This window comes from Coregonus clupeaformis, unplaced genomic scaffold (genome assembly GCF_020615455.1).
Source record: "Coregonus clupeaformis isolate EN_2021a unplaced genomic scaffold, ASM2061545v1 scaf0431, whole genome shotgun sequence".
NCBI lineage: Eukaryota > Metazoa > Chordata > Actinopteri > Salmoniformes > Salmonidae > Coregonus > Coregonus clupeaformis.
The window spans coordinates 299,153-318,139 of record NW_025533886.1 but is presented as its reverse complement, the minus strand read 5'-3'; the positions used below and the strand labels follow the sequence as shown (position 1 = coordinate 318,139).

At 42.6% G+C, this 18,987-nt stretch overlaps 1 protein-coding gene across 1 annotated transcript; it reads left to right on the top strand.

The window, feature by feature from the left end:
- The first annotated feature begins 301 nt into the window (after nt 1-301).
- LOC121583559 (stereocilin-like) lies at nt 302-18,399 on the top strand. The gene is made up of 22 exons (XM_045215367.1): nt 302-306; nt 513-699; nt 2,126-2,241; nt 2,470-2,599; nt 4,402-4,584; nt 5,105-5,143; nt 7,272-7,442; nt 8,079-8,219; nt 9,007-9,068; nt 9,176-9,311; nt 9,451-9,539; nt 9,665-9,800; nt 9,937-10,133; nt 10,256-10,346; nt 10,655-10,835; nt 10,990-11,165; nt 11,366-11,521; nt 12,924-13,066; nt 15,862-16,010; nt 16,095-16,192; nt 16,324-16,474; nt 17,969-18,399. The coding sequence occupies exons 1-22, from the start codon at nt 302-304 to the stop codon at nt 18,052-18,054; spliced, it is 2,823 nt and encodes a 940-aa protein (XP_045071302.1). The 3' UTR covers nt 18,055-18,399.
- Nucleotides 18,400-18,987: the final 588 nt, after the last annotated feature.

The window sequence follows — 18,987 nt, the reverse complement described above, 5'->3', positions numbered from 1 at the left end:
CCAGCTTACAGATGACTACCTAGGCACCATGGTATCTGTGCTTTTCCAGACCCACTTGGTCAGGGACGGCAGCCTCTTTCCCGAACTGGTACCCCTACTTGCCCTGGTCAACCCTGCAGACATCCAGTCACTGCCACCCTTACAGACCAACCTCAATATGTAAGTTAAGCAGGCTTCTGATACAAGTCATCATGAGTCATGATGTTCTTGTGTGTTGGTCTCCGCATTATAGTTTAGTGTATTGTATAGTACTGAATGGCTATAGAATTCTTATTCTTCTAGAATCAAAGGTCATGGACTTATGCCGTTAATTACCCCCTCTATTCAGACACAAACAGACTCACAATATTGGAGTCATTTTCTATTTAAATTACTGCTTTGTCGTTAATTTAAATTGGGTCATTTGAGTCTCCGAAAGAGATGTGCTTTCCCAGTAATGTTTTGCTCTCTGCTTTTTGTTCAGGTAAACAACAAGTATGTCCTACATTCCTTTATGCTCTCTCTATTTTCAGGAGAGATACCATCAACAGCATCATCAGGAGCCTGTCGGCAGAGCAGCGCAGGGCCTTTGGGAGGTGGTACAGCCGAGCCCTCAGCTCCCTCAACATGACAGCCGGCGGCCCCTCCTTCATCAGGGACACTGGTAACCTGATCGTCTACCTGCCCTTTCACAGCTTCCAGCACCTATCACCTGCTCAGGTAACAGACACGACACCTCTTTGTGAAACCAGAGCCTCCCCAGCCACAGCCAGAGAGTTGTCAGTGGTCTCCATTGTGTCAATGGTTGTGGCCGTAGCCAATGTTCAAAAAGTAAAAATCGTCTATGCATGAATTAAGAATGGCTATGTGAAGAACAATGAGTGATCTTTCAATGCTTAAAATGTGAATATGATCGTTGCATGTAAAGTCAGGTCCAAAGTTATTGGTGCCCTTGATAAAGATGAGCAAAAAATACTGTATAAATTAAATAATACAAATACTGAGTTATATTGTATGGGAAAAAATAATATTTTATACTAATACAATTGCTCAAAGAAAGAGATTTTGTTTAACAAGTCATATATTTTTTTCTCAAAATGATGGGTCAAAATTATTGGCACCCCTGTTTTCAGTACCTTTCAATGCCTCGTTTGGATAATGGCATTGAGCCTTTTTTCTAAAATGTTGTATGAGATTGGAGAACACATTGGGAGGGATCTTAGACCATTTCTCCATACAGAATCTTTCCAGATCCTTGATATCCTTCGTCTGCGCTTATGGATTGCCCTCTTCAATTCAAACCACAGGTTTTCAATGGGGTTCATCCAGAGACTGAGATGGCCATTGCAAAATGTTTTGTGGTCAATTAACCATTTCTTTGTGTATTTTGATGTGTGCTTGGGGTTATTGTCTCGCTCAAAGATCCACTTGCGGCCAAGTTTCAACCTCCTGGCAGAGGTAACCAGGTTTTTGGTTTTGATGTCCTGGTCACTGGCATACCACAGGCCCCTGCAGCTCCCGCAATAATTGGAGAAAATTAGCTTTAAAAATGCTAAATAGCATGAGATTAGCTATTAAACTGCCAAAAAATGTGTTGAATTGTTGGAAGTTAGCTGTTTCCCCCCCCCAACAAATGCTCAGACCTTGCGGGGAGCCCCGCGAAACTGCGGTACGCCACTGGTCCTGGTACTGGGTTAAGTTTATTAAGTCGTTGACCTTAAAGGCCCAGTGCAGTCAAAATTATTGTGTTTCGTATCATATTGTACAACAGCTGATTAAACTTACACTGTAAAAGTGTGAAAAAATGTGATCAGTGTTAGTTCCTGATAATTTCTCTTTTTGAGAAAATAATAATATTACTTGTTAAACAAAATCTATTTCTCTGAGCAATTGTATTAGTATAAAATAATCTGTTCTTTTTTCATTTGTATTATTTATTTTATAAAGTATTCTTTGCTCATCAAGGGTGGCAATAATTTTTGACCTGACTATGTGTAAGGGGATGAGGTTGTGTATACAGGACAAAATAGTATGCGTTTAGGCCTATACATTTTCATTGTCTTAATTTAAAACGGTATACACGACGTTTTCATCGTTGTGCACTGTAATTTTAAACCAGAGTTGGGTGGTGTTTTGTCTCCCCTAGCTGTTGAATGGAATGGATGTGTTGCTGATGAACACCCTAAGCCCCCTACAGCAGCAGTTTGTGGCTGAGAGCCTCATAGGGACCTTTAGAAATCTAACAGCAGAACAATTCAGGAGGTCAGTGTCACAATCGATGGTATTTGATCAATGGTTGGTCATGTATTCTGTCTTGCAGAAACATTCAGTTTCAAACATTCATCTGATTTGAGTGTATGCGTTTTCAAGAAAATACTTTCCCTAGTCCTATGAAACTCAATATTCTGGTAGACACTGAAGTAACCAACTGTTTGGGATCCAAATGTATCTTTGGATATGCTTGAATAATGATCCTCTTTGTCTCCCTAGGCTTGGCAACCTGATGTGTCTGTCAGACCCAAAGGACCTGCAGGTGTACAGAAACACAGAGGCCTTCTCTGTGATTCAGGACAACATTAGGACATGTGTTGTCCAGGGCCTCCGGAATCCCAGTGACTTGGTAAGTGGAGCTGTCACAGACACACAGACTGACACTGTTATTCCTTACCATAGATCTACAGTTGAAGTCGGAAGTTTACATACACTTAGGTTTTTTCAACCACTCCACAAATTTCTTGTTAACAAACTATAGTTTTGGCCAGTTGGTTAGGACATCTAATTTGTGCATGACACAAGTAATTTTTCCAACAATTGGTTACAGACAGATTATTTCACTTATAATTCACTGTAACACAATTTCAGTGGGTCAGAAGTTTACATACACTAAGTTGACTGTGCCTTTAAACAGCTTGGAAAATTCCAGAAAATGATGTCATGGCTTTAGAAGCTTCTGATATGCTAATTGACATAATTTGAGTCAATTGGAGGTGTACCTGTGGATGTATTTCAAGGCCTACCTTCAAACTCAGTGCCTCTTTGCTTGACATCATGGGAAAATCAAAAGAAATCAGCCAAGACCTCCACAAGTCTGGTTCATCCTTGGGAGCAATTTCCAAACGCCTGAAGGTACCACGTTCATCTGTACAAACAATAGTACGCAAGTATAAACACCATGGGACCACGCAGCCGTCATACCGCTCAGGAAGGAGACGCGTTTTGTGTCCTAGAGATGAACGTACTTTGGTGCGAAAAGTGCAAATCAATCCCAGAACAACAGCAAAGGACCTTGTGAAGATGCTGGAGGAAACAGGTACAAAAGTATCTATATCCACAGTAAAACGAGTCCTATATCGACATAACCTGAAAGGCCGCTCAGCAAGGAAGAAGCCACTGCTCCAAAACCGCCATAAGAAAGCCAGACTACGGTTTGCAACTGCACATGGGGACAAAGATCGTACTTTTTTGGAGAAATGTCCTCTGGTCTGATGAAACAAAAATATGGCCATAATGACCATCGTTATGTTTGGAGGAAAAAGGGGGGCTTGCAAGCCGAAGAAAACCATCCCAACCGTGAAGCACGGGGGTGGCAGTATCATGCTGTGGGGGTGCTTTGCTGCAGGAGGGACTGGTGCACTTCACAAAATAGATGGCATCATGAGGAAGGAAAATTATGTGGATATATTGAAGCAACATCTCAAGACATCAGTCAGGAAGTTAAAGCTTGGTCTCAAATGGTCCTTCCAAATGGACAATGACCCCAAGCATACTTCCAAAGTTGTGGCAAAATGGCTTAAGGACAACAAAGTCAAGGTATTGGAGTGGCCATCACAAAACCCTGACCTCAATCCTATAGAACATTTGTGGGCAGAACTGAAAAAGCGTGTGCGAGCAAGGAGGCCTACAAACCTGACTCAGTTACACCAGCTCTGTCAGGAGGAATGGGCCAAAATTCTCCCAACTTATTGTGGGAAGCTTGTGGAAGGCTACCCGAAACGTTTGACCCAAGTTAAACAATTTAAAGGCAATGCTACCAAATACTAACTTCTGACCCACTGAAAATGTGATGAAAGAAATAAAAGCTTAAATAAATAATTCTCTCTACTACTATTCTGACATTTCACATTCTTAAAATAAAGTGGTGATCCTAACTGACCTAAGACAGGGAATCTTTACTAGGATTAAATGTCAGGAATTGTGAAAAACTGAGTTTAAATGTATTTGGCTAAGGTGTATGTAAACTTCCGACTTCAACTGTACTTTATTTTTTACTGCAAAGTTGACAGTGAAACTCATATGGGTATGAGTGAAGTAGACTAATCTATGGGTTGAATTTCTTGTGTTTGCACTTTGTGTGTGTGTGTGTGTGTGTTGAATCCTGTGTAAATATGTATGTGTGTTATGCTTGTGACCATCCCACTACAGATCACCAGCTTGTTCCTGAATGGGAGTGAGCTTCAGTCTCCTGGCTCTCTCCCCGCCGGCCGAGTGTCTCAGCTGGCTCCCTTCTTGCCCTGGTTGGGTGTGGACTTCCTGCAGAAGCTCAGCCAATCCCAGCTCAGCCCTGCGCTGACAGCCCTGGCCTCTGTGCCCTTCACTCCTGCACAGGTAGAGGATCATCATCAGCCATCACAAGCATCCTCTAAACAGAGAGAGAGCTCTAATGGAGCACCTTCTGTTTGGTTTTCATACCTGACTGGGTTTGCTCAGTGCTGCCCTGCTCCAGTAACATAGGGTGGGGGTGATAATGGGGTTAGAATGAGGGTTGATTAGTAGGGGCTTCATGACAGCTGACAAGCAGTCAGTCTGCAGCAGACTGACCCCAGGTGAGGTGAGGGGGTTCTGGAGGTGCCTTGACCCTTTGATTACAGAGGCACAACTGCCCCCACATTTTCAACATGTGCCTCACGGCTGCTGCCTGCCATGTGCCATAAGGGGTCTTAGTCAATGGAACGGTAGGGTTGGGGAAACAAAAGCAGAAAATAAAGCATTTGTTTTTTTCTTGAGCCCAGTGGGCTTTTCTTCATTTCGCCAAGTAGTTTCCATTTCAAAAATAGAATGTTAATAAAACAGCGTTAACACCAGTTATAATGATTTTTTTTCTAAATTTTTTGTGATGTCATTCTAGGCCGGTGTAATTGTGGACAAACTGTCTCTAAACAACAGTGTAAGTATTATTTCCGTTTTTGAAGGACATGGCTTTCTGTTTTAAATAGGGATTGTAAACAGGGTTGCGTATTGTCTCAGATACGGTATGCTAAATGTTGGAGAGTGTCTCTGTTTCAGTGTAATGGTTCTGTGCATATTAATGGTCCATTCTGAGCCAGCTGGCCCAAAGCCTAGTGCAGCCTGGCCAGGGGTGACTCAAGGACACACACTATCACCATGGCAAACCACACAACCCTGTCAAGATGTATGTTTCCTACCTCATTATACACCAGATGACACTCTACCTGTATTAGCTTCGTATCTAATGGCTGTATAGTGTTACAAAGAGCAAGACCAATTTGTCAGAGGTATCTTTTGTATCTACTTTCATTTAATAGATGATTTTAGCATTATTAAAAGTGTTTGAATGATGAGTTAGAAATAGACTATCCCTCTCTCTATTTCTCCATATTGTCCTCCACCCCCCCACACACTACAGTGGGGGAAAAAGTATTTAGTCAGCCACCAATTGTGCAAGTTCTCCCACTTAAAAGATGAGAGAGCCTGTAATTTTCATCATAGGTACACGGTCAACTATGACAGACAAATTGAGAAAAAAAATCCAGAAAATCACATTGTAGGATTTTTTATGAATTTATTTGCAAATTATGGTGGAAAATAAGTATTTGGTCCCCTACAAACAAGCAAGATTTCTGGCTCTCACAGACCTGTAACTTCTTCTTTAAGAGGCTCATATGTCCTCCACTTGTTACCTGTATTAATGGCACCTGTTTGAACCTGTTATCAGTATAAAAGACACCTGTCCACAACCTCAAACAGTCACACTCCAAACTCCACTATGGCCAAGACCAAAGAGCTGTCAAAGGACACAAGAAACAAAATTGTAGACCTGCACCAGGCTGGGAAGACTGAATCTGCAATAGGTAAGCAGCTTGGTTTGAAGAAATCAACTGTGGGAGCAATTATTAGGAAATGGAAGACATACAAGTCCACTGATAATCTCCCTCGATCTGGGGCTCCACGCAAGATCTCACCTGATCACAAGAACGGTGAGCAAAAATCCCAGAACCACACGGGGGGACCTAGTGAATGACCTGCAGAGAGCTGGGACCAACCAAGTAACAAAGCCTACCATCAGTAACAGACTACGCCGCCAGGTACTCAAATCCTGCAGTGCCAGACGTGTCCCCCTGCTTAAGCCAGTACATGTCCAGGCCCGTCTGAAGTTTGCTAGAGTGCATTTGGATGATCCAGAAGAGGATTGGTAGAATGTCATATGGTCAGATGAAACCAAAATATAACTTTTTGGTAAAAAACTAAACCTCGTCGTGTTTGGAGGACAAAGAATGCTGAGTTGCATCCAAAGAACACCATACCTACTGTGAAGCATGGGGGTGGAAACATCATGCTTTGGGGGGCTCTTTTTTCTGCAAAGGGACCAGGACGACTGATCCGTGTAAAGGAAAGAATGAATGGGGCCATGTATCGTGAGATTTTGAGTGAAAACCTCCTTCCATCAGCAAGGGCATTGAAGATGAAACGTGGCTGGGTCTTTCCAGCATGACAATGATCCCAAACACACCGCTCGGGCAACGAAGGAGTGGCTTCGTAAGAAGCATTTCAGGTCCTGGAGTGGCCTAGCCAGTCTCCAGATCTCAACCCCATAGAAAATCTTTGGAGGGAGTTGAAAGTCTGTGTTGCTTCAGCGACAGCCCCAAAACATCACTGCTCTAGAGGAGATCTGCATGGAGGAATGGGGCAAAATACCAGCAACAGTGTGTGAAAACCTTGTGAAGACTTACAAAAAACGTTTGACCTGTGTCATTGCCAACAAAGGGTATATAACAAAGTATTGAGAAACTTTTGTTATTGACCAAATACTTATTTTTCACCATAATTTGCAAATAAATTCATTAAAAATCCTACAATGGGATTTTCTGGAATTTTCTTCTTCTAATTTTGTCTGTTATAGTTGACATGTACCTATGATGAAAATTACAGGCCTCTCTCATCTTTAAGTGGGAGAACTTGCACAATTGGTGGCTGACTAAATACTTTTTTCCCCCACTGTATTTCATATCTCCAACTTTCCCTTCGCTCTCTCTCCCTCCTTGTGTCCCTTATAGCTGGCTCTGCCGGGGCAGCTGCAGAAGCTGGGCTCTCTGGTGAGTGGGGTGAAGGTGGAGACTCTGCGGAGCTTGCCCTCTGACACACTGCTGTCCTCCCTGCCTGACATCGCCCTGCACACACCCGGCCTCAACCACCCACAGGCCAACACCATCACCACCAAACTCTGGGTACGGCCTTAGACGGACTCACCAACACTGACACCCATCCTCACAAACAGCGACATGCTCACTCATACTAAATGAAGACAATCGACAAGGTACACAGTAACATGGCTTCGGCCGTACGCTGCTACTCTTGGCTCAGTGGGAGGTATGTTTACAAGGCTCTGTTAGTATGCATGCATGACCATAACCAATTGAGAGTGAACGGAGAGGAGGAGAGCAAGGCGCAGGTGGAGTGTGGAGTGTGGAGGGGGACAGCAGCTGGCACGCCCAGGTGTACCCAGGCTCCTTGCCCTGCCTGGCAGTCAGATAGGGGTGCTGTGGCCCTGTGCCAGCTGGAGCTGTATGCTCCATAAGGACCAGAGCCAGGGATAGACTGACACACTGGGCAGGCTCAGCATTGGGCTGTTTCTTAGAGAGGAGGTGCCAACTATGCATGAATGAGGTCACCCTGACACATTTGTAATTACCCCTCTTGTTTGCCTGAGTAATTTTTTATGGTTTGTGAACATGTATTTACATTCCATCAACAAATTGTGTGTACTGATAGTGTTTGTCAGAAGCCCATTTAGTCATCATTGAAATCCACTTTAATGGTGTCGTTTAGTCACTATACTCTGTGTTGTGTTGACCTTTGTCCAGGGCTCACCAGAGGTGACTGGCTGGTTGGATAAGGTGGAGCCCCTGCTCCCCAGCACCCCTCTAATCAGTGTGCTGACCAGGGCTAGTCTGCTGTTGACCAACAGGACCTCGGCAGAAAGACGAGCCTGGAACACTCAGCAGGTAACATCTATGAGCTGACTCCTATCCTCTCTGATCCAGCAATACCTGTGACCTGCAAGTCATTTTCAAGGGGATACAATTCATGCATATCAGTATAGGAACTATCTTATCCTAAATACTTAGTGATTTTATTCACCCAATGAAATTAGAGCTTTTAAAAGGATTTCTGAGTGTGTGTCTAAAGATGTCACCATGTTATGCAATGTGGGTCTCTCCTCTATCATTCGGAACATATGCGGAGGTGTGTATGACACAGTCTTGATTAGATGTTAAATAATTAACCGTCAGTGGAGAGGTCGGCCTGTTGTATAACCCCTGCCCTGACTGTTTAAATAGGCTATTCTATGTCCTGAACACACGCAGTATCTGTCACTGTCAACACACACACACACCAGGTCCCAGCTGTCACAAGGAGGTGGTGTGTCAGACGTGCGATGGCCCTCTCGCTCCTGCTAGCCTAGCGCTGGTCTGGTCTGGTTAACCACACTGGCCTTGAAAGCTGCCCTATAATCCCCTGTGTGTTGGTACTAATGGGCCTGAGGAGGGCCTGCCAGCACCATTACATCACAGCTCCCACATCCTGCATGTTTATGCACACTCTGAAGTGGCAAAGCACAACAACACTGTGCTACTGAATTACTACACACCTCAAAACCGTCAAACCGTATTCCAAAACCGTAAATCACCTCTATAGCACTGCAGGGTATTCTCTCTCTGGCTGTCTGTATGTGTGTTGGGAGATTGTTTGTGATCAATACTAATGATCGCTTTTGGATTATTTTCCCAGGCTAAAACTCTTTTTAAAGAAGCAGTGAAGACCATGCCCAATTTTTCCACTGAGAAGTTTCTGTGAGTGCATTTCTATGTCAACATAGCTGCAGTTGATTTATTACTAACCTCTTGTGAATGTGCTCCCATTCATATTTTTAATCTATTTTGTCTCTACGGTTATACAGTGCCCTCGGAAGCATTGCTCGAGGTGTAAGCTGCACAGCTCTGCGGCAGCTCTTCCGGTACAAGCCATCATTTTCCTCAATGCGGAGTGTCCTTGCATTCATGAAAAAGCAGTCTGTTCCTCTCCATACCTCACTGGTACATGAGCAAATACTTAACCACATTCCTCTGAGCCAGTTAATTGAGTTAACAGTGGAACCATGCCAGACGTCAGGTATAAAGATAGCTGTTATATAAGCATAATTGACGACCCTCATGCTTTTGTCTTGACTTACAGAAAAAGTGCATCATCGAGGAGCTGTACTACTTTGACTTCTTCTCTGAGCTGCTGGGAGAGCTTGGCTCTCAGATCGCTCTGGCCCTGCCGTGAGTCTGCCTTACTGCCATTAATCATCACTACAGATGGTTTGAGCATCAACAATGCATCACGGTCTACTTTGTGTGTGTGTTCCTGTTTGTGTGTACCTGTGTGTGTGTGTGTGCATTTGTAGGGTGAGCACTATTAAGAAGTTCCCGGCCGACATGATGGACACTCTCAGGAAGATGATTGTGCAAGACCCCCATCACTTCCTGCTCCTACCCAGTACAAAACAGGATATTCTGGTGGACAAGATGGTGCAGAGACTTGTCAGTACCCTCTCCTGTACCCCATTACTGCTAACACATTCAGCCTGGGGTTTAACTTTAACTTTGGGTGTCTTCGATTTGAAATCTTTGTTGAAAATGATCTACAGGTATAAGTTGAAAATGTATTCTCCCCCAGGGCATGTACACAGGAGAGTTCACTGAGGATGAGTTCCGTTCACTGGGCATCATGGCGACCTATGTAGTGGATGAGGTGTTTGTGCAGCTGGTGCGGAGCTTCTTTGTGGAGAGCCTGGAGTTCCTCCGAGAGTTCTGCTATAACAGCAGCAAGAGAGACATTGTTGCACAGATCCTACAGGAGCCAGGCACTTTCGGGTACTGTAGCACCTTCTTAAACAACCACCCCACATCACAAAACACACCCCATTTAACCTCTCGTTATAACTCCTCCGTCTCCTCACATCAAATGAAAAATGAGTATTTTTGTGCCCTTTTAGCCCCGTTCAGAACTGGACCCCTGAGACACTCAATCAAGTAGACAGATTCATATTCTTCCTTCCCAAAGAGAAGCTGCAGCAGATTCCCCAGGTGGCTTTCCTGTTTTTCCCTCAGTCTTTAACACATCCATTTTCATTATTTATTCAGGATTAGTTCCTTTGCAATTGATTTGACCATTGTCATGATTCATTTATTTGGGTGTCCTTAAAGTTATTGAGAGGTGTTACAATTGCTACATGACACCAGGAATCAGGAAAGGATGGATCTGTAAATGAAACCTGCTGGTGTCCACTGACAGGACTTCTAGAGGTATCAGGAGGATCAGGTGCTATGCTGCCCTGGCCTGTTGGCCCCTTGTCAGTCTGTCTGTGTGTGTGTCTGTGTGTGTGTGTCCTCAGGCCCTGATGACCCAGGGGCGTATAGAGAGGCTGTTTCTGAGTCAGCGCCAGTGGGAGTCAGGTGCTGTTGGGGCCCTCTGCATTCAGGGCCGGGACCAGGTTGAACAGACACAGCTGTTTGAGAGGCAGCAGTTTGTTCTTCAGTACTTCCTGGGTTTTCTCAAAGTGGGCCGGGTCACACGTGAGTGCCACTCTGTCTCACATTGAGACCTCTGTCTTACTCCCCAACCTTACTGCCAAACAGATGAACATAAGACTATTTTGTTAAATGTTTACATACATTTCCCTCTGTATATAGTATATCCATCTGTTTTTGTCCATTTGTTTCTTCCCAGCTCCTGCATTGATCCCCACATGTGAAAAGCTGCATACGACACGGCCTTCAGCCTGGAGCACAGACAGCTTGACAGGCATGTCGTCTGCCGCCTTCAGCTGTAGTCTGGAGCTCTTTGGCCAGGACCCCTTCTTTTTACCATACCAACAGAAATTACTCCTCCAGAAAACTAAAGAGGTACATATTTGACCCATAACAAGAAACATCACTGTAGTTCCTATGTAGAAATTTCAAACAACCAAATCACCTTGTACATCACTCTTCAAACCATTTGCAAAATGGGTCCAGTGTCTGATTTATCTGTCTTCTGTTGGTGCTCTGGTTGCATTAACTAACAGAGGCAGTGTCTCTGTTCTATTTCTCTGTGTTGTCTGTAGATCTATGGAGCGGCCCGCTCCTTCTCCTCCTCTGTGATTACTCAGCTGGGCCGTATAGCCTCCCAGCTTTCAGTGGCAGAGCTGAGTGTGATCAGGCTGTCTGAGCTGAGCACCATCTCTGCACTGGGGGCAGTCAACACCTGGAACAGCAGACAGGTAGCTAACAATCAGTCTGACAATCTGGTTCAATGTTTTTGTTTCTATGTGTGTAGTTTGGTGTAGTCTTGATGTTTTTGAATGTCGATAACACTTTACTTGACACCCAGTGTCATAACACGTTATGACACGGACATAACCATGTCATAACGTGTCATAACAGCTGACATAACTTGTCATAACCTGTCATAATATGGTCATAACACTGTCATGACCCATATATTTACACCTGTTGTGACATATATTGTCTCCTGAGTGGTGCAGTGGTCTAAGGCACTGCATCGCAGTGCTAACTGTGCCACTAGAGATCCTGGTTCGAATCCAGGCTCTGTCGCAGCCGGCCGCGACCGGGAGACTCATGGGCGGCGCACAATTGGCCCAGCGTCGTCCAGGGTAGGGGAGGGAATGGCCGGCAGGGATATAGCTCAGTTGATAGAGCATGGCGTTTGCAACGCCAGGGTTGTGGATTCGATTCCCACGGGGGGCCAGTATAAAAAAATATATATATGTATTCACTAACTGTAAGTCGCTCTGGATAAGAGCGTCTGCTAAATGACTAAAATGTAAATGTAATATTGCGTTATTTTATGGCTGGTTATGACACCTACATATTTATTCAAATTAGTTTTTTCCCTGCCAAGAAGTTTCCTTTCGGTTGAAAGTTTTTCTTAAATCCTTTGTTGTTTTAATGAATTATTTAGTCATGTTTTTTTCATCATATTTTAAATACCTTGTAGAAAATACACTTTATGACACTGTCATGAAGCATTATGACCATCCTGTGTCACATGTCTTGGAATAAGAAAATATTCTTTCTGACACCGTCAAGAAGCATTATAACCATCATAATCATAGAAGCCAGATTGGCCTATCACGTACAAGCCCTTATATCAGTCATCAGTCAAAAAGAGAGTGTCTTGTCCTGCTCCTGAAATCTGCTCCTGCATTCATCAGCAACAGAGAATTGGGGTAGGTGCATGTTTGACATCAATGTGTGCGCAATTAGAATGATAATTTAATATGGTAAATTTATTTTTACAAATATATAACATAAACATACTGTAGGCATGACATGTAGGTCATGGTGTAATGTAATGTTTTGCCTTGTGGTAGGTTTTGCGCATTTTTAAACTCTTATGTAGGTGTCATAACCAGCCATAAAATAACGCAATATATGTCACAACAGGTCTAAATATGTGACATGACAGGGTTATGACAAATTATGTCAGCTGTTATGACATACAATATTATTGCATTATGACCATGTCATAACGTGTTATGACGCTGGGTATCAAGTAAAGTGCTATCTGAATGTCTTACCTGCTTTGGTGTTCCTCTGTGTGTGTGTGTGTGTGTGTGTGTGTGTGTGGTGCCTTTGCAATCCTTGTCTCTCCTGTCCCAGCTGGCTGTGCTGTCCTCCTCTGTGCTCAACTCCACCCAGGTGGGTCCTAGTCAGCTGGACTCCAGCACCCTGGTGGCTATGGGGCACATACTGTGTGGGATCAATTACTCAGACATGCGCTCCCTGAATGCAGTGGAGTTCAGGTGAGATTAGAGACGTACTCAAATCAGAGAGAGACCCAATTGAGAGAGGGAGTGTTATAGGTGCTGTGTTTTTACCATTAAAAAATAGTTTGCATTTCCACATTTTTCATGTTAAACCTCCCCTATGTGTGTCTTCTTAACCTTTATCCAACCTGTTTCTCCCTCCTCTCATTCTACATGCTGTAACCAATGATGTACTGCAGGGTTCTTCAATTCCAGTCCTGGAGGGCCGAAACACTTCTGTTTTTTATTTCTACCTGGTAGTTAATTGCACTCACCTGGTGGCCCAGGTCTGAATTAGCCCCTGATTAGAAGGAGAGGATGAAAAACAGAGGTGTTTCGGCCCTCCAGGACCGGAATTGAAGAACCCTGATGTACTGTATATGGGTCATTCTATAAATAATGGGGCCAATGTGTGACATTAGGATCAACATTTCAAAATGGTTTGAAACTAAAATAAAAAGGATTTTCATGCAGTTCCACATGTGTACTTAAAGGAATAAAAGTAAATATATGCAAATTGTCCCATAACTCCACCTAAGCAGGGTTCATACAGACATTGGCAAGTAAAATCCAAGGACTTTCAGGGACTTTTCCAAGCACTTAATTGTAATTTTCAAGGACCTCAATGTTATACAAGTGTAGAATGTATATAATTGTACATGTAGGGCCTAATATAGAACCCCCCCTTCCCCCAAAAAGTGTAAAAAAAGTATGCCATTACCACTTTAAGAATAATGCAGCCTATGCAGGCACACAATAAAGCAATGAATAGCGGTATCATTAATCTCAACATTTGAATCTCACCATCGCTGTTTTTATAATGAGAAAGTGACCAAAAACCAGGTTCCTTTTTCAATGGAAGGATTTGTATGGAAAGTCAAGTTGGGGCGGGGCAGAACAATTTTTTTGGGGCCTCACTACAGACTGCTATATCGGTCTGCTAATACAGGGCTAGTAATGGCCCAGTGCACTACTTTTGTGAGAATATTTGATGAATATTTATTTTCAATTCCGATTTTTTGGGGGGTGCTGCAGCACCCTCAGCACCCCTCCTTCTCGAGGCTATGAGGCCTATTCCAGCACTTGAATTTCTGAGCTCCAAATTCAAGTTCAAGTAGGCTATTCAAGTAGGCTATTGTTTACAATTGCAGATCTAACATGGAAAACAAAATGTATTTGTCATGTTATTACATTACAAGATCATATTGTGAATAAGCCCACTAGACTATGTAATTTGTTGTCATTATATCCAGAATAATTAATAGGAATAGTGTTTGGTGTTGTGCAATAGTCTATCCTACACAATTGCGCACAGTAGACTTGGTTTCCAATCCGAGGCACAAAAACATATGAAAATATGAACTCATTACCTTGATGCTTTCTCTGTTAAATCTAACAGACAACAAGAGATTATCAACATAAATTCTAACAGACAACAACAGATGATCAACATCAATTTGCTAGGGATATTAGATCCAAACGTGGATCCAGGTCCAACTGTCTTCACTGGTGTAACGAATGAGACACCAACATATTCTGGACATTTCTCACAAACACCTTTTTCCCAGCACTTGGGCTGTTGCATCGCATGCGCTATCGCAACAGCTGTTCATCACTTGACTGTCATTCTGAAAATTCCTTCCTGGATCAGACGATGATGTGTGAAAATATCATGGCGTAACTAGTCAGCTGGACACCAAATGCGCATCCAACAAGTATTGTGCATAATTACTGAAGAACCCACATGAATGACCGTATCAAATTAGGTTTTAAGTATCTAGGTAAGGTGACTCTTTCGGGTTAGAAGCATTCGATTTTGCAATGCATACATTATTTTGGATTTGTGTGCCCATGAAAACTGTTTTCACCCGTAACATAAGGAGATACTAAATGTTATGTAGTTACACTGCATTTCTGAGATCTCTATACAAAAAACTGTCTGACAGCTAGATCCAGGATTCTTACAGGGTTAAAGTTCAATGTCTAATTTAACTGAATAATGCTTAATATATGATATAACGACAACTTATACTGCCATAAATGCAAGGACAGAAAAGTAATGTTTTATATGTCACGATTTTGGACAAATCAGTCAAGACACCAACCATGATAAAGGGTTAAACATACAGTAGGTTTTAAATAAACTCGTGAATTTTATTGAATATAGCTATGATCCCCCGTATCTTAATGTAATGACATGTTTAAAAAAAATGGATTATTATCAATTACTTACGAACAGCTGTAACATGTTGTCCAGTGTAGGAAATCCTCACTGGTACCCTAGTTTATAGAAAGCTCATATGAACCCTGGATTGCTGATGCTATGTATTGGCCAATGAGCGGCTTTGAAGCCACAGGTCGGCCATATTGGCACTCCCCAGAAGAAGCAGTCTTCCATAGGGATGAGTGGAATTCTAAAGTATTTCAATGAAATGTTTCAAGGACAAAATTACATGTATTTAAGTATTTTTGTTGTTGTTGTGGGGACAGTAACATTAGTACTTTCTAAAATGTATACTTTAAGGAAAGAAAACGTATCTATATATTTTTTTATGTTTAGCTCACATAATATAATTTAAAAGTATGCATTAAGGTGTCTGTAATATAATAAAAGTGGCAAAAATAAATGTAGACCTTAATAAATGCATTTCTATAGCTTCCCCAAAAATGTTTTACAATGGTGGGAGTGCCAAGATCGGGGCACGGTGGCTACAAAACACTGCCCTCTGTCAGTCATTTAGTGTATATATAAATAATTGGCTGTAACTCACCTCTCCCCCTCCTGGCTGCAGTAAGGCAGTTATGTGGCTGGGCCGTCTGAGGCTGGCCTGTTCAGAAGAGCAGCAGCAGGCTTTAACGGGACTGCTGAGCCATAGCCTGGCTTTCGGACCCATGAGCTCCTGGGGCCCTGAGGTCTTCATTGAGGTTGGAGCACTGGCAGGTACATTACATGCCTTTTGTTGTTTTTCTACCGCAAATATGTCTAGTGCCTGAAATTAGTTTCAAATCCTCTTACTATCTGCAGCTGGCCTCCCAGATATGGCCATGTCGTCTTTGGTGAAGGAGCAGGTTGAAGGACTTACACCTCTGGCTGTGTCCCTCATCCGGGCAGACAAGTTTGCTGTAAGTGTAAGGATTCAAAATGCCTATGATTCAATAACACAAGTCAGTTTATCTTCCATGTTTTGTATTGCCCCCCATCAAATTGTTGTTTTTCTTTGTTGTGTTCATGTGAATTGTCCGTGTCTCCTCAGGTCGTGTTTGACCCAGCCCAGATCAGCATGTTCTCCTATGAACAGGCCAAAGCGGTGACTGAAGCCCAGCGCTCGCTTTTGTCTCCTGTGCAGCTGACAGCTATGTCTATGGTGCTGACCGTCTGGGATGACAAACCTGTTGACTTCCGTGGTAATTAACTTTCACCTGCTGAAATATTTCAAGTGTACACCATTTTCCTAGATGATTTCCATATGTGTGGCGGCCTATGGAAACCCTTCATATCGTGAAATGTTGACTTTTTTAAAGCCTACCTTGAACAAATACAAAGTAGATGCAGGTAGTGAAGGCCTGGTAGGTTTGATAAAGTCTAGCTAATACATTGTGTACGTAACTAGCTAGCTAACTAGCATAACATACCTTGCTTTCTCCTCATTGAAGATGCTCTCTCATCTCTCCATCCATGATGAGGTGACAGAATATCTTAAACAAACAACATCGATATTTATCTGTGAAATCTGCTGTCAGCTTTAACGATGATTGATCAAATCAAATGATTGACTAACTACAAAAAGGAAAGACCGCGTGCGTAGGCTATGCTACGATGACAGGAGCCCAATCGCACCCTTTCTCGCCTGTGCACTCGTTCACACCCCCTCAAAGATTAAAAGTAGTGGGGATTAGTGTAACTGTTGGTAGATAATTAATCTACACCTATACTATTTTACATATTTGAGGGGAGTGAAGGAGAGTGGCCAGGACTAGCAAGAAATTGGATGCGGCTCAAAATGACAGATAATGACAGCAATATGCCTCTCACTTCCACCAAGTTTTAGAATAGGATATAAATTGCTTTGTTACCTAAAATCAAAATAATTCTGAACTGCTGAAATTACTGCAATAGTGTTTCTATATTTGTATCACTTCATGTCATATTGGCCATTAATAGGCCTACCCGCTGATCAAGCAACATCCGAAGAAAGTTTGAACCTATTTTGCGAACGTTTGCTGTGGCGTAGCCTCACGGCTACTTGTAGACAATGAAAATCCGACCCACTTGTATTCATAACTACATTGTTGATTGTAAATTACAACTTTATATTACTAACTATCTAGCAAATTATTCTGTCTAAACCAGCCTGATTTCATTGATCTGTAGCATGTTATCTTGAATGGGCCAAGTCAACTGCGACACTCAGGGAAATTTTAACTAGCGTTTTTCACATTGGGCACATTGCTAGCCAACGACAAAAAACCTGGGAAATTAACTATTTCCTTAAGTAATCATGCAATATGTTTTACATTACAATAAAGTAAAGGGTTTAAAGTATTCAAAACAACCAAAATCTCAACTTCCACATTTGGTCTTTTTCACAACAATGAGGGCGCGATATCCGACGGGTTTTCGTAGGCCGCCTCACATGTTTCGCTGAAGCAGACATTGTCTTGTTCACAGCAGAGTGTAATTAAATTAGATGCTTATTATGTCAGTACATACTTTCAGCATGTATATTTTGTAACTTTGAGTCTGAATAATCCAGAGCTAGTGGAAGAAGGACAGCTCAAGCAAAGGTTTGAGTACTGTTGGATGTAGGATGCAATCGTATGATGCTTGTATTGTTGAGTTGATGTTGTTGACTTTGTCTCCATACATTTATGGTGTTGCTTTTGTGTGTCCCCATGCAGGCAGTTCATCTGGGCTGGCACTGTGCCCTAGTCCTCACTGTCACCTTCTGGGACTGCTGATGGTGCTGTTAGTTTCTGCCCTGTAATGGCCCTCCCCTTCTGATGGATACATTCCTCACCCCTAATGGGCCAGGAGGAATCTCTCCTACACAACTACCATGTTAAACAATAAGTGCAATATATTTGAGTAGCCCTTCAGTCTATTGTAATGGTGATTTGATAATGGGTGGTTATTTATTTCTATCAGCACTAAAGAGACATACATTTGCTATTGGCCTATTCTCTGAGTGAAGAAAAAATATTTGAGCATTTAAATCAAATCAAATCAAATCAAATTTTATTGGCCACATGCGCCGAATACAACAGGTGCAGACATTACAGTGAAATGCTTACTTACAATGTATTGCACATTGCAGAGTTGTAGTCATTAGTTTAGACTAGGGCTGTCAAAAATAGCGCGTTAACGACGTTAATTTGTTGTTTGCTGTTAATTACGTCAATTTTTTTAACGCATTTCACGCATGCGCAGTGTGACAAATTATTCAGGTCAGGAAAGTGGTTGGGAGCTAGAGGCTGAGATGGAGCAAGGTGAGCAAAGTGGGCCTATTGACGGATTCAAATATAAAAAGAATGATGATGGTACAGTTAACAAGTACAAGGTTATTTGCAAGATTTGTAAGAAGGAGTTTCAATTTCACCGGAGCTGTTCAAGCTTGAAGTACCATGTCAACGCCAAACATGCGTTTGCTGGGCCCGTCAGATTCAGCAAGTGGTTTGCGCCAGACCACGCTGAATGTTTGCAGGCAATTAACAAAATCAACCTCAGATAATTTGACCAACACAATAGCAAAATGGATTGCAAAGGATTGTAGACCCATTAGCATTGTAGAAGACTCAGGTTTCCTTGATGTTTTGCAAGTGGCGTCTCAAGACTCATTCTATAAGCCACCGTCAAGAGCCACAGTTATGAAGAAAATCCACGAGCTCTGTGAAAACGAAAAGAAAGAAAAGGAAAGAGG

Coding starts and splice junctions, on each gene's coding strand:
- LOC121583559 (XM_045215367.1), top strand. Junction 5,144..7,271: donor AACTGTCTCTAAACAACAGT/GTAAGTATTATT, acceptor TGTCCCTTATAG/CTGGCTCTGCCGGGGCAGCT. Junction 13,067..15,861: donor CTGAATGCAGTGGAGTTCAG/GTGAGATTAGAG, acceptor TCCTGGCTGCAG/TAAGGCAGTTATGTGGCTGG.